The sequence below is a fragment of the Falco peregrinus genome, chromosome 2 (assembly GCF_023634155.1).
Source record: "Falco peregrinus isolate bFalPer1 chromosome 2, bFalPer1.pri, whole genome shotgun sequence".
Classification (NCBI taxonomy): Eukaryota; Metazoa; Chordata; class Aves; order Falconiformes; family Falconidae; genus Falco; species Falco peregrinus.
The window spans coordinates 101,447,115-101,461,344 of record NC_073722.1 but is presented as its reverse complement, the minus strand read 5'-3'; the positions used below and the strand labels follow the sequence as shown (position 1 = coordinate 101,461,344).

Sequence of the window (14,230 nt, the reverse complement as noted above, 5' to 3'; positions counted from 1 at the left end):
AGATAGCAAGGAAGAGGGCCCAGGAGCACTGTGCCATGTGCTTTCTAAATAAAGGCCCTTTTCCACGCCTTGTGTTACTGCTTGGCTTTGGCTATGAACAGGGGGATGGAATAGGCAGGGAGGAAGTGGTGTGGGGGGACACTTGCCAGGCTTGGAAGTGACTGGCAGTCAAGGAGGGTCCTCCAGCCTGGGGAGCCCCCAGATGTTGCACCTGCATTTGGCTCAGCCCATCAATGCCCTGGGAAAGGGAAGAGCCCTGCAAGGGGGGCCAAGAGCTCAGCGAGTGTGCGCTTCCCCCCAGAGAGGTACCAGGGGCCATCTCCCAGCAGTCTGGCCCCACACATGGTGAAGACCTCTGGTAACTGGAGATGCCTCGTGCCAGCAGCCAAGCCCTTGCCCCCATGAAGAGTTATACCTCACAGCCAGCTGGCTTACTCGTGGCTCTGCAACAGCTCTCATCAGCCTGCGTACAGCCCTATGGTGGTTTTAGTACCCATTCCCCATCCACCCTCCCACACTAACCCTGACTTCGGCCACCACTGGAAAAGGCAGCGGGTGGCCTGAGCTCACCCTATTTCATCTCCAGCTCCTCTGATCCTTTACTTAATTTCATGCAATGGATGATGAGACAAGGCTGGGGCAGACAGCCCAGATTCCTCCAGCTGTAGCCTCCTCAGCACCCTGGGGCACTTGTTCCTTGCTCTGGGGCATCTCTTGTGCTGTTTCTAGCTTTTGATTTGGTTTCAAGCTCTTAACACTTTCAGCCTTGTCTGGTTGTAGCATTTAACTTCTTTCCCGGTTGCCCGCCTGCCTTGCAGCTTGGCACTGTTACACAGACTGCTTAGAAATGACCCAAAGCAGCAAGGGGCCCTGGCTCTGGCTACAAAGCACCCTAAAATACAGACCATTGGCTTAGTGTCTGATCACCCCCTCCACCAGAGGGTACCCGCCCTTATGCCAAACTCTAGCCCTCACGTGTGGGACTGGGGCCACTCATCCAGTATAACCGGTTAAAACAAGCTTAAGACTAGGATAAATTGGGGACCAGCCACTGCAGCTTTATTGGCAGGCAAGGAGACAGTAGTCACTGCAACATCTGGGTTTCAGAGAACACCTCCTGCTTTCCTGGGTCCCATCAGGCTCAGTTTGGGTGCAGCCTGTCAATAAGGGTACCAGAACACACCTGATTGCCACACTTGGGCTCTGTGGCTTGCCACATGCCAGGAGGAAGAACTATAGTAGGCTGGCAACCACAGCACAAGAGCTTGGTTGGATTCCCGTACCAGTCTCGCAGGGCTAACATAACCAGGGAGACATGAGGACCAAGCAGGAGGACTTAGGAGGCCAGCTGGTCTGTATGGGACCATCTGTGCTGTGTCTGGAGAGGGCTGGGATGCACAGTGTCCTGGAGTCCCCCAGATAGTTGCCCAGGATACCCCAAGTGCTGCCCTAGATTCTGTGTGAGATGACCAGAGCTGTGGGTACAGCATGGGGATATGGGCCCAAGTGATGTGTGCGTGTTGAGCTATTAGGGCTCTGAGCATGCACACACAAGACAGCAGGGGTGAGGGGAGCAGCTGGGCATAGATAAGCACAAGGCATCTCCCTGGGGATCTGGATGCCCGCCTGGGAGAGGAAGGCCACCTTAGCACTTGGCTCAGGAGGAAAGGACGCCAAGGCAATGGTGTGAGGATACAGTGCATGCTGGAGCCCAGAGCCAGGCACCTGTACAGACTGAATGCCAGCCAAAGGCAATGCTAAAGTGTGTCACTGCCCTGCCACATGGGACCTGGTGCAGCACTGGGGCTGGCACTAGTGCACACGACCATGCACAAAGAGTCGAGCCACCCAAACCCAAAACCCAGTCAGGCACAATCAGTGGGTTTCCCCAGCCAGTGCCTGCCTTGCACAGCTCCCCAGGGCTGGGCAGTCCCAGGCGATGCTGTGTGGGTCTGCCACCAGCACTAGGACAAACTTCCCTGGCCCCAGGCAGGTCCTGAGTCACCTTAGGGCAAGGGCAGATGTGGCCTCAAGAGCGTGAGCCTTCAAGGCGAGCAGCTGCCTCTCTCCAGCCTGGGGATGGTGAGTGTGTCCCACTGAGGCTGACAGCACTAAAAGTAATGATCCAAAGAACAAAGTGACCTGGACTGCTGTGGTCCTGGCTGGCCTTCTGTCCATAGGAACACTGTAGCACCCCTAGGCGCCTGCCCAGCTCAGGTGGCAGTGGGTAGGCCCTGGCAGCCCCATGGTCCTGCTGGGCTGGCCACCACCCCACTTCAGCTAAGGTACTTTAACCCCTGGGAAGCTGCCAAGCAAGGCAAGCCCCTGCCCTGGGGAGGTTCCTCCAACCCTGGAGGTGGTCCTGTCCAGTTTGGGGCATGTAGTGCCCCAGGCAGGTGGCTGCACCCCCCAGATGCACTGGTCCTGGCAGGGAGCTTACGTACCCTGCACCTCTGGGGAACATGGCAGCACTGCGTGTGTGGTATGGCAGCTCCAGCCCCTTGGGCTGAGGACAAAGTCCTGCATGGGGCACAAGACAGGAACACTGCTAACAGGCAGGAGCTGGCAGCAGCACAGGGTGAGCCCTCTGTGCCCTTCCTTGTCTGCAACGGTGGCTCTCCCTGCCTGCACCAAGCGCTGCCTGCCCTGCAGCACTGTGTCAAGGTGGGGGTCAACGTGCTAGAGGAGGAAGTGTTGCCACCAGGCGTGCACCTGCATTCATTTCTGCGCTGGCCCGGCTGCCCTGGGGCCAGCTCAGCCCCTCTGCCAGCTGGTGTGCAGCCAAACCCAGGAGGGGCATCTGCCAGCTCTGTGGCCACCCCTGGCCTGGCTTTTCAGAAGCCAGGCTGGGCAAGCAGCAGCCCCCAGCCCAGGAGGGGCAGGACACCTGTGAGAAGGGGGGCCCCCAGCAGAGGCAGCCCCCAGGAAACTCTTTAAGCTGCAACCCCGGGTCTGTGGGAGATGCAAAACCCCAGGCTGGGGCCAGCCAGCGGGAGGTGATGTCAGGGTGCCCGCAGGGCCTCTTGTGCAGCAGGCACTCCACAGGCAGCAGGACTTGAACAGAGGAAACTCTATTAACAGTTAACTCTATTAACAGAGGAGTCACCCAAGGGGATGCTGTTGAAGGGCAGGGGAGCTGCCCTCCTAGAGCCACCTCGAGGCCAGCAGCACAGAAGTGGGGTGCAGAGCCCTGCCTGCAGATCCCAGGCCAGGTGAGGGCTGGGGCTGTCCCCTCACCTGGCTCCAGGCCAGGCCAGCCCCTCTTGGTGGTGGCGGTGGGGCATGATGGCCAGCCCTCCAAGTAGGACCTTGCTCACCCAGCCTGCAGCTCCTTGTCCCTGCCCCTCATGCCCCCAGCCCAGCTGGCACCCCTAAAGACCTGCCAGGAGCCGGGTTTAACCCCTTCCTTCCCAAAGAGCAGCCCAGCTTCCTTAGATGTAGAGAAGAGGCCCTAATGAAACACGGAGACCCTGTGCCCACAGGCTGCACTACCCAGCAGGTAGGTGAGCAGCTCAGCACCCCAGGCCTGTGGTTATGCTGTTGCCAGCCCACAAGAACAGGCTGGGATAAGATGAGGAATGGGGTCTGCACTGAGCATGCAGCGCCTCAGAACTAGGGCTGTCAGGCTTTATCCAGGCTTGTCTCGGCTTGCCTGGAGCTTTTGTTTGATTTACTTAGTTTGTAACAGCATCTAATTACCAAGTGGCCATTAACTAGTTTGGTTTAGTTTTGCTTCCCTTTTACAAAGGCATGGTGTGATGTCTGTTGTTTCTAATCCAAGGGTGAGAATGAGTAACAAGAAGTTACACAGAATAAACCCAGGGGTGAAGGTGCAGGGTAGAGCAGTACAGGCCTGGAGGCGTGGGCACAGGGTGATAGCTGAGGCCCCACCAGCAACTCACCCTTGGGCAGTTCCTTACAGCGACACAAATCTAAGAGCTAGCAAAAATTTGCATCAGGGGTAAGAGAGTAAAGGACTAGCACCCAGTGTGCATGCAATACATCACTTACTATAAAGGCAGACATAACATGGAGCTGCACAGCAATAAAGAGAGGGGAGGGGTAGGATGTGCTAGAAAATGTGTAAAGGTGGCCCCAGTGGACTCAAGAGTGGAAGAAGAAATCTCCCTTGTGAACATCACACTCTTCCCAGCAAAGGCCTCAGGATGCCAGCTACTCACGGTGACCTCCTCCCCACCCGAGACTGCCATCCTCAGCACCTCGAGGGCATAGGCCAGGGTGTGGGGGTGTGTGCTGTGTAACAGCTGTGACTGCAGTACGTTACTGAGATATGTCTTGTGGTAACTGGATACATCCTCAAAAGGAGGCAAGGCCCGCAGTACATCTGGGAGTGGAAGCTGTTCCCTGCCATGACCCCTATCCATGGCTGCTTTGCCCCCAGCTGCAGGAAGATGGGCGCTGTCACAGAAACAACCCTCTCTGGCTCAGCACCCCCAAGGATCCATCCCTGTTGTCCCTGAGGTGTGAAAACAGCCAAGGCCACAGGTAGCTGCAGAGCTTCACCCTCTGCTGCATGGCTAAGATTCAGCCAAAGGTGCTGAAGCAGTGCACAAGCCCATCCCCCTTGCAGCACGTGTGAAGGAAAGCAAACTCCTCATGGCTGTCACTGATCTGCCTGGTGCTTTTCCCTCTCCGAAGACAGCTCTGTAGCCCTCTCCAATTGCTCAGCGTCCCACTACTGGGAGCACCGAATAGTCACCTCTCAGCAACAGTACTGCTCAGCCACAGCCATGAGAGGTAGAACACGGGGTTTAAATACAGAGTAGGTCCCTGTGCAGCAAGCCTCACACACCCTATCAGCCCCACTTGGGCCCTGTTTCCTCTCCTTTTCCACTTTGACCTTCTGATCCTGGGGGGCTTGTACAGCTCACGCAAGCCCCTGCTGCCACAGCACTTCTGTCATTGCTAGGCCCTGCTGTGTTTCCCCTAGTAGTTGTGCCACAGGCACTGCACAAGGACTGCACTCACCTGGCTAAAGGAGAACTGCAAGAAATGCAGCTGCTCCTAGCACCTCTCCATCAGGGAAACAACTAGGGAAAGACAAGAATGGGATGACAATATTGACACGAGAAGACAAAAGGGTAGTAACCTGGTGTGCTGGGAGCTGTCAGTCGGTCTGTGCATTTGGACTAGCTTCAGCCACTTTGTGCCTGAGCTCCTGAAATCCTTCCTGGAGCAGAGGAGCATTCAGGCCCAACCAGGGCGAAGGTGACGCTGAGGAGAAGTATACATTGTACCACCCCAAAAGTGACAGACTGGATGCCCCAAAGCATCCCTCCACACCCTGGATGCCATGCTTCCCCTTCTCTGGCCAAACTCAGCAGCAAAACTGAACGCTACCTGCGGTATGCAAGTACAGAGAGCACAGTGAGTACAGAGGGTATGCCACAAGCGCGCTGCAACGCCTGTGTGTCAGGCAGCGCAGAACGGGTCTCCAGCAGGCAGGAGTGAAGTCCACGGTGGCCCAGGGAGGCCATTCCCCACCGACTGCAGGCAGTGTGCCCACCCTTCCCACCACAGCCTCAGGGAAACAGGACACCCCCCCTCCCCACCCTGCTGCAGTCACTATGTGAAACACCAGCCTGTCCCCTACCCTCCATTTTCTCAGCAAGTATGAGGAATATTTACCACCAAAGCCCACCAAAAGAAAGACGTGTCATTTCATCACCAGTTTATAGCTGGATATCTTTAATGTTCAAGATACATCATGAAGCCCTGAGGAAGAAGAGGAAGAACCAGTAATACGAACCGCCCAAACCACCCAATGAAAGTCACATGGATTAACCCGGTTGTGGTGCCTGGGTGCTTCACTCCCCAATTTCAGACACAAACACCAGACACAGAGCAGGAGCACCGGCCCAGCTGGCTTACTGGAGCAACTCTTCCCTGTTCCGGTGTTACAGGACAGAGGGGTGCAGGCAGCACAACAGCTAGCCTGTTCCTCCTGCTCCACGCTGCACCACACCAGACCATCCCTCTGCCAGGAAGCTGGCCCAGGGCTGGCTATGGAGTCTGCCTGGGGGAACAGCTCCCAGGCCTCAGCACTACATAGATTTAAGAAAGGTCAATCCAGAGGACACCTCGTGTTTGCTAGGGCTGCCTTAAAAACCTGCAAGCTACGATGCCAGGAACTAGAGAGGTGCTCCCTAGTACCCACCACATCCCATGGACATCCCTAGCTTTTCCAGCCTGGAAGCAAATGTTTCCTGCCAAACTCTGCCAGAGAAACTGCCTCTGGTCTTTCAAGTGACTTGGTTTATAGAGCCACAGCTCCAGACACTATCACTCTGTAACCAATGCCCTTGAACGCCAGGTTCCGGCTCTTCACATGCTGACATAATCCCACACAGAGGGACGGACTGACAACCAGAGAGGATCCTGGAAAGCTCTCTGCCCCTGGGCTGAATTTGCTGCAAACATGCAGCAGTCTCCAAAGTCTGTAGCTGGGAGTGGTACAATGCTTTCCAGAAAAGGCAAAAAGCTCTCCTGTACAGCATATACCCTGTACCAATAGACATTACACTCTCTGCCACACTACTGCTCCAGGCTCTGTTCAGTATTACAGAACTCTGCAACTGGAAAACACGGGGCATTTGCTTTTAACATTTTTGTGCTGGCAGAAGACATAACCCAGGGTCACTGCAGTGAGAGGCGAGGACTTGGCTCCTGCACAGACCACTGCCAGGCAGGCCCAGCAAATCAGTACAAAATAACGCAAATGAAGTCTGTGGCACACTCAGAATTCAGTAAGCTTCACTCACTCCATGTAGAACCAGCATAGCATAGGTGAAACCTTCACCCAAGGTAAGACAGAAGCTCTGAAAGACACATTCTTTAGTTATTAAAACACTTCAATACTTAAATAAGCAAATACTCTTATGTGCAAATTATGCTTAGATACATGTAAAACAAGTAATGCCACTCGGTGCTCTGAAGTGTACTACTCCCAGCCACAAAGGCCTGTGCGGGATGGTCATGTGTGAAGTTCCTGGCAAGACCTAGACAGGACAGGCTACTCTCAATACTGAAGTGTTTTGGCAAGCACCTGCAGGTGATGTCACCTGCTGACCAGGACATGAGCCGACATGAGCTCAGGTTTTAGTCTTCTGTGCTGCTGAATCCAAGACTTCCATACTTGCCACACAGTGAGGCAAGCCCTGAACAGGGACAGACAAAAGGCAACGATGCAGTTTGGAAACAAACACTCCTAACACTCCCCAAAAATGCAGTAACAGGTGTGACAGCACAGAGGTGGCTGGTCTTGAAATAGCAGCAAACTCAGCACTGGTGAGACCATCTCCCACGAACAGACACAGCACACAGACGCCACCGATAGCCATTTAATCTCTGCTGTGGCTTAGAACAGGCACGTGGATCCCACCAAGGTCAAACAGCAGCACGAACGGAAGGTACGCGTCACAGTCCACAAAGCAGAGTCCATGAACTGCATTTACCTGTCAGGCACCGTGTCTGCAGGTCAAACCGGCAGAGGGGGCACACTGCAGCCCGTTGAGCCTCTACACCACATCTGCAAGGTCACACTGGCAGCTGGGGCACACTGCAGCCTGCAGAGCAGAGCCCACATGTGGTATCTGGTGGTCACGAGCTGTCTGCAGGTCGCGCTTGTGGAGGTCACATCACAACCACGTACCATGCCTGTCAGTTGCACTCCATGTTTGATGGCCATGCTGGCAGAGGGGTCAGGTCACAGCCCACAGAGCAGAGCCTGCACACGGAGCCTGCTGCTCACGTACTGTGGCTGAAGGTCACACCAGCAGAAGGGAACTACGGCAGCCTGAGGAGCAAACCCTGCATACAGTGCCTGCCAGCTGCACGGGCACAGGGGACGCCCCGCAGCCAGCTGCCGTGCCCACCGATGACTGTCCCACCACAGCGGTGGAGCTGGGTGGGAGCCCTGGTGGCTGCCCGGCCCTGCTGTCACTTGAGGCCGTAGAGGACAGCAAAACCCAGCACGAGGAGGAATGCAACGGAGAGGTCGGAGAGGAGCCGGAAGCGTCCCTGGGCCGCTGCCTCCTCCCGGAGGAGGCGCAGCTTCTCCCGCTGCGCCCGCAGCACCTGCTCCCGCTCCAGCTGCTGCCCGTAGTGCGCTCGGTAGAAGGCGTCGAAGTCGAAGGGCGGGGGAACGGGCCAACGGCGGGCGGTGGCGGGGGGCCGGGCCGGCGGCGGGGCCGGGGCACGGGGCCGGGGCGGGGGCGGCGGGGCGCCGCGCAGGTCCTCGGCGCTGAGGAGGCCGCGGTCGTACTTACGGCGTAGGGCAGCGCTGCCCAGCACCCGGTAGGCCTCGCTAACGGCGGCGAAGCGGGCGGCGGCGGCAGCGCTGCCGGCGTTGCGGTCGGGGTGGTAGCGGAACGACTGCTCGTAGTACGCCGTCTTGATCTGCGCCGCCGTCGCCGTGGCCGGGACCCCCAGCACCTCGTACAGGTCGCGGCGCGCCCGCGGAGCTCCGCCGCCGCCGCCGCCCGTCTGCCCGCCGCGGGACGGCGCCAGGGCGCGGCCGAGCCGCGGGGCCCGGGGGGCGGCGGGCAGGAGGCGCCGCAGGCGGCCCAGCGCGGCCGGCTCCATCGCACCCCGCCGCCTCAGCGCCCGCCCGCCGCCATCTCAGGCGCAGGGGGGCGGCGGCGCGGCTCAGTGACGTCACGGCGGCATGGCGGGCAGCGGGCGCCGGCCCGAGCACCGGGGCCCGCCCGAGCTGGTGAGCGCGGGGCGGCGGCGGGTGGGGAGCCCCGGGCCGCGCTGGGCCGCCGGGCCTCACCGCCGCCGCTCTCTCGTTGCAGTTCTACGATGAGGCCGAGGCGCGGAAGTACACGCAGAAGTAGGGCGGGCGGATCGCTGCGGGGCTGCCGGGCCGCGCGGGCGGGGGGGCGGCTCGTCGTGGGGCGGAGGGTGCGGGGTCCTGCCGGGGGGGCGCACCCCGCCGTGTGGCCGCGCTGGAGGCCTCCCACGGGGAGGGGGGCTGACGGTGGGGCCGTCAGGCCTGCCGCGGGGGCGCGGGCCTGCCGTGAGGCGGGGGCGGCCCGCCGCGGGGCTGCAGCCTGCTGGCTGTGCCCCGCAGCTCCCGGGTGGCAGAGATCCAGTCGCAGATGTCGGAGCGGGCTGTGGAGCTGCTGGGACTGCCTGAGGACCGGCCGTGCCTCCTCCTGGATGTGGGGTGAGTGGAGGCCCTGACCTCTGTCAGGGCACGTGGGGCACCTGGGGGCCGGATGGGTGCCGGGGGGCGAGGGGCATCTAGGCCTGGCAGCGCCCTTGGCTCTCTGTTGTGGGCTAAAGATCCGTGACGGGCTGCTGGAGTGGCGTGGCTGGGCAGTATTGCCCTCAGACCGGGCCGTGATCCCAGCACTTTCCTCCCTTCAGCTGTGGCTCTGGGCTGAGCGGGGATTACATCTCTGACGAGGGTCACTACTGGATTGGCATGGACATCAGCCCTGCCATGCTGGGTGAGCAGGCCTTCCTCCCCTGTCGCCCTTGTCTCACCTCAGAGGTGGTCCCCAAAGGTGTGGGCTGGTTGCCTGAGCCATGCTCTGTTCTGTGCAGATGTGGCCATGGAAAGGGAGGTGGAAGGAGACCTTCTCCTTGCAGATATGGGTCATGGCATTCCCTTCAGGCCCGGCATGTTTGATGGCTGTATCAGGTAGGTTTGTGTACATAAGCGAGCTCCCTTGATACTCCACATAACTGCATCATCTGTACAGTACGCGTGGTCTGCCTATGGTGTGTAGCAGATGAGCACGACTGTCCTTATCAGTAGTTCTTTTTGCTCCATGCAACTTGACTCCACCTCTCTGGGATAAGCTGCTGAGATTCTGGATGGTTGAAGCAGCTTCCGACAGCTGTTTCCCAATTGATGCTTGTCTTGTTTTGTGCTGGTGAGCGAGGAATTTTATTGAAGTAAATAAAAGTGGGGGTATTGTCATTGCCTACTCCGAGGAGGAAAATGGAAAGTATGTCTGTACCATTGCTTAGCTGCAAGGTCAGTCCCTGGATCAAAGGTCTGATAGTTGGTTTTGGGATGAAGAGCTAGGCGAAGGGGACAGCAACACTCTTCTTCTTGGAGAATACTACAGAAAGGTGCTGGGACGGAGCAGGGATTATCTGTTGCTGAACTGAATGCTCTGTTTGGGATTGCTGATAGGCAAAACCTGCGTAGCCATGCAAGGGCCACAGCTAAGCACTTGAATAATTTGAACACCTGGCCTAAAGGGGATGCTTCAAGATTCTTTTGTGCTTGGATAACTACTGTGCCTTGTTGGGCTTTGGCATAGTGAGGCTCCAGAGGGGTTCATGTAACTGCAAAATAGAAGGCAAAGCTACTTGGAAAAATGAAATTGTTTCCCTGAAGCCTAACGCATGCCTAGTGCTGGAAGTAAGCTCAAAAGGAGGGAGGCAGAGAGGCTCTGCAGAAGAATCAATGGCTTAGTGTCCCAGGGATCTTGTTTTCTTTCTCAGTATTTCCGCAGTGCAATGGCTTTGTAATGCTGATAAGAAATCGCACAGCCCTCCGAAACGCCTGTATCGATTCTTCTCTACTCTTTATACTGCCTTGGTAAGTGTCATGCTCTCCCAGTCAGGCCTCTGCCTACTTTTACAGTCTCACTGGTGCATTTTAGCAAGATATTTTAAGTCAGGTATTTACATAAATTCTGCTCTGAAATGGAGGACTGGCAGGAGCACCCATTTCCTATCTCCTTGCCTGCCTGCATGGTGTCTCATGCTTCTCAGATCCCTGCTGTTACCCCCCGTACCTTGCTGTGCTGTGAAGGAGCTGGCTCTGCAGTTTGAGCAGCTCTCCTGGCAGTGTTCTCCAGGAGGCTCTGGGGAGGTGGCTGCTAGTGTCTGGGCTAGGAATTGGGTGACTAGAGGGCCTGCCTGCGCTGAGACAGGTTTGTGACTGATTTATTTCCTGTAGGCCCGAGGATCCCGAGCTGTCCTGCAGCTGTACCCTGAGAACTCGGAACAGGTACAGGACATTAGTCAGTGGGGGAGAGGTACAGGCAGAGCCAGGCAGAGAAGTCATTGCTGTTTGAGGCTCTAAATGCATCATGTTTCTCCATATTGGGTCTGTGTGCCTCTCCTTCCCGCCATCTTCAAGAGCCCAGAAAAATCCTATAAGGAGAGTGCCCCATGCAATTTCTGTTGCTTCGCAGATTGTCTTGGGTTGAGCCTTAAAATCAAATAAGTTGGCAGGACACGATCTGAACCTGCTGTCCTGGATTTTTCCCCTGTGTGACAGGGTTTGAAGACTGGCCTGCAGTCCTAAGCACTGTACTCCCCAGGGCTGGGAAATCTAGCCCAGTGTCCCTCTTAGAGAGTCTGCTATGCCAATTAACCCAGACTAGACTGAGCAGCCGGGAAAACCAAACAAAGGCAGCGGGCCGGTGTCCGAATGGTACTGCAGAACCAGGAGCTTAGTGTAGAGTTCAAAAGGAGCAGGAATGACCCATCTTTGGCATCTGCAGTTAGCTCTGGTTGAGCTCAGAGGTCTCCTGGGCGTTGCTGGTGGTTGACTGCTAAATAACTTTTGCACATGCTTCTTTTTCCAGCTGGAGCTCATCACAACCCAAGCCATGAGAGCTGGCTTTACCGGGGGAATGGTGGTAGATTACCCCAACAGTGCCAAAGCCAAGAAGTGAGTTGTGTCTCTTCGTAAGTGTGTGTTTGGGGTGAGGCCTGGGTAGCAGTGATTTTTTTTTTTTTCAAGCCGTTCTCTCTCCTCTGATACAGTCCTGGACAGAGGATGCAGCTTAGGTCTGACTCTGTTATAAACAATCCCAGTTGTGTTTGGGGAGTGGGAATCGCATGGATTCCAGCTTCATGCTCCTTATTCTTGCTCTTTCAGGTTCTTCCTTTGTCTCTTTGTTGGGGCATCTGGCACGTTACCGAAGGTAAGGAGCTCCATGAGGCAGCAGAGTTGCCTTCCTGGCTGCTGGGTCATGTGGAAGCCAGGCAGCTCTGTGTGCAGATGTGACTTCATTTATATGTTTAAACATTTTTTGTGAGTGTCACCAACTCCTGCTGTCCCTGAGATCTGGTTTCTTTTATTTATTATATATTCCAGTTAATTATATATTCCAATTACTGGAAGACGAGTTTGTTCCTGCTCCAGTCCTTCCCCTTGCAGCGCCTTGGGTTCCCCTTAATTTAGATGGAATGACTGTTAGCTGTCTCTCTGCCAGAAGAATGTAACTTCCCAATTTCGCTTTTCAGGGCCTTGGTACTGAGTGTGCTGATGGAGAAGAGATACACCAGGCAAAGTTCACCAATGAGAGGTATCGTGCAGGGGGTGAAGCTGCAAGTTCTCCCCAAACAAGGGGTGTGGGGATATAAGGGCTGGGTGTTGCTGACTGACAACCACAGCACTGCCATGTGAGAAGGGACTGAAGGGAAGGGACTGGGAGGACCCTTGGCAGCCCGGATGGGTACTGCAGACACAAGGAACAGTATGGGTTAATTGGAGGGTTTGTTGTGGCATCATGGGGCTGTTGTTGTTGCATAGCGGCGAGATGGGAGGGGCAAGTTTTACAATTCTGGTGATACCAAACATGGCTTTTTTTGTTGAGGAGCTAGGCTTCTGTGTCTGAAGCCTGGTATTCCCTTTCTTCTACTGTCAAATTCTTTGCTTACCTCTGCTTAGCTGTGGCCTGGGAGGTTTCTCCTGCTGGCCAGGTCTCCTCCCATGGTAGCGGTGCAGGGAAGATCCCCTCTTGCAGCCAGTGGGAGAGACGGAGAACAAAAATCAGAGGAAAGTCGTCATGGCTGCCAGAAGCTTGTGGCTGCCATGTTTTCCTGCCTCTTACACTGCCGTTCTCTGCTTATTTACTCCAGAGGGTACCTGGTCTTGGAGGGCAATAGCAGAACTGGCAACTTGTTGGGAAGCCAGAGGCTTTGTCTACTTTGTTCAGAGTAGAGCAGATGAGGGGAAGGTGGTTGTGCTTGAGCCCGTAATTCCCCTCGAGATCCCAGAGCCCAGCATGCTGCTGGTGTCAGATGTGACACAGGGGAGTGCTGGCCTGCTGCAGCCTGTGCAGGGTAGGTATTCCTCAGGTCAGAGCTGGGGCTGGAAGCAGCCTCCTCCCCCACTGCACCTGGAGTTGGACTGTTTGGCCACCTACCCCAGTGCTGGCTGAGCTTTCATCCCAGGGGTGGTGGGAGGGGTACTCGCTAGTTGTATGAGGCAGAGGGCATGCCCCGTTCTGGGTGGCAGTCCTCCAAGGAGGAAAACTGTCCCCCGCGCCTCAGTTCCTCTCCAGCTGCTGTCTGCTTTCTCTGTAGGACACGGTTCAGAAACACCAAGGGCAAGTCTGTGAAGAAAAGCCGGGACTGGATCCTTGAAAAGAAGGAGCGTAGACGACGACAGGGCAAGTAAGTTCAGCTGGATCCTGCTTCAGCTGAGGCTGACTGTGCTGGTCTGGCCTGCTGTCACCTGTTCATACTCCTGCCACAAACCCACTTCCCTTTCCCTCCTGGAATGACCTGTAGATTGTGCTTAGTTGCTCTCTGCTTTTCTCCACAGGGAAGTGCGAGCAGACACAAAATACACGGGTCGAAAGCGCCGCCCTCGCTTCTGAATTGCTCTGGACACTGCTGACATGGAAGATGGTGTGTTGGTCCCTCCAGTGAGCCTCCCATGGATGGCACAGATGGGCATCCCAGGCCTGGGACTTGCTGGGACAGGTCATGGTGGCTCTTGGAGCTGTAAACTGGCTCAGGTGCTGCCCAACAGCCAACTAAAGCTTCCAGCCCTGTTTTTCTGGTGAAGGTTGAGTGGCAGACAGTGCTCTGCCTTTTGGTGTCTACAATACCATTGCTTATATTCCTGAGAGTGCAGTGAGCCATCTGGAGCTCCAGGTGAGCTAGAACATTACATCCAGCCTCCTCACTAAACAGTTAACGAGTCAGGAGTGTTGCTGGTCTCCTGTGTCCTGCCCTCAGTGCAGGGGAGTACTGAGGTGGGAATGCAGCATCTAGTTCCCTGCCAGCTTGCCCTCTGTCTGCAGGCAGGGAGTCGGGCAGTATAAGGGTGCATATCCCGTGAGGGCAAATCTTGCCCCTGGCAGAAGTGTGTTTCCTGTGGCGATTGTGCCTGTGGGTGCTTTCCGTCAGGCCCACCATGTCTGCTTTAGTGCTCCCAGGGTGCTGGGGCTGTCCGCACCCCAGCACTTGCTCCCCACCACCTCCCTTCCCCTGAAACAGA

General features: G+C 56.4%; 2 protein-coding genes and 1 non-coding gene across 5 annotated transcripts; 2 read left to right on the top strand and 1 right to left on the bottom strand.

Moving 5' to 3' along the window:
- Positions 1–7,347: 7,347 nt before the first annotated feature.
- DNAJC30 (DnaJ heat shock protein family (Hsp40) member C30) lies at positions 7,348–8,604 on the bottom strand. Its single transcript, XM_055795510.1, has 2 exons — positions 7,673–8,604; positions 7,348–7,586 (listed from the first exon to the last, which is right to left on the bottom strand). Exon 1 carries the CDS (start codon positions 8,602–8,604, stop codon positions 7,960–7,962), a length of 645 nt encoding a protein of 214 aa, XP_055651485.1. The 3' UTR covers positions 7,348–7,586; positions 7,673–7,959.
- BUD23 (BUD23 rRNA methyltransferase and ribosome maturation factor) lies at positions 8,039–13,932 on the top strand. 3 transcript variants are annotated; one of them, XR_008745740.1, is made up of 13 exons: positions 8,651–8,734; positions 8,817–8,854; positions 9,095–9,190; positions 9,394–9,476; positions 9,574–9,670; positions 10,486–10,582; positions 10,946–10,996; positions 11,580–11,665; positions 11,876–11,921; positions 12,244–12,305; positions 12,862–13,065; positions 13,309–13,398; positions 13,550–13,598. XR_008745740.1 is itself a non-coding variant. In XM_055795508.1 (12 exons), the coding sequence occupies exons 1-12, from the start codon at positions 8,687–8,689 to the stop codon at positions 13,602–13,604; spliced, it is 849 nt and encodes a 282-aa protein (XP_055651483.1). In that variant the 5' UTR covers positions 8,651–8,686; the 3' UTR covers positions 13,605–13,932. The 3 variants fall into 3 exon arrangements, 2 of the variants coding, with proteins under 2 accessions (XP_055651484.1, XP_055651483.1); XM_055795508.1 differs by lacking the exon at positions 12,862–13,065 and having other exon boundaries at positions 13,550–13,932; XM_055795509.1 differs by lacking the exons at positions 8,651–8,734; positions 8,817–8,854; positions 12,862–13,065 and adding an exon at positions 8,039–8,133 and having other exon boundaries at positions 13,550–13,932.
- On the top strand, positions 12,701–12,837 carry LOC114011784 (small Cajal body-specific RNA 20). The gene has a single exon (XR_003553874.1). It is a non-coding gene; the product is annotated as a small Cajal body-specific RNA 20 (non-coding RNA).
- Positions 13,933–14,230: the final 298 nt, after the last annotated feature.

Excerpts from the sequence above, each read along its gene's own strand:
- DNAJC30 (XM_055795510.1), bottom strand. The coding sequence starts at position 8,604 with ATGGAGCCGGCCGCGCTGGGCCGCCTGCGGCGCCTCCTGCCCGCCGCC.
- BUD23 (XM_055795508.1), top strand. The coding sequence starts at position 8,687 with ATGGCGGGCAGCGGGCGCCGGCCCGAGCACCGGGGCCCGCCCGAGCTG. Across the intron at positions 8,735-8,816 it reads ACCGGGGCCCGCCCGAGCTG|TTCTACGATGAGGCCGAGGC; the intron begins GTGAGCGCGGGG and ends CTCTCGTTGCAG. Across the intron at positions 9,477-9,573 it reads CATCAGCCCTGCCATGCTGG|ATGTGGCCATGGAAAGGGAG; the intron begins GTGAGCAGGCCT and ends TGTTCTGTGCAG.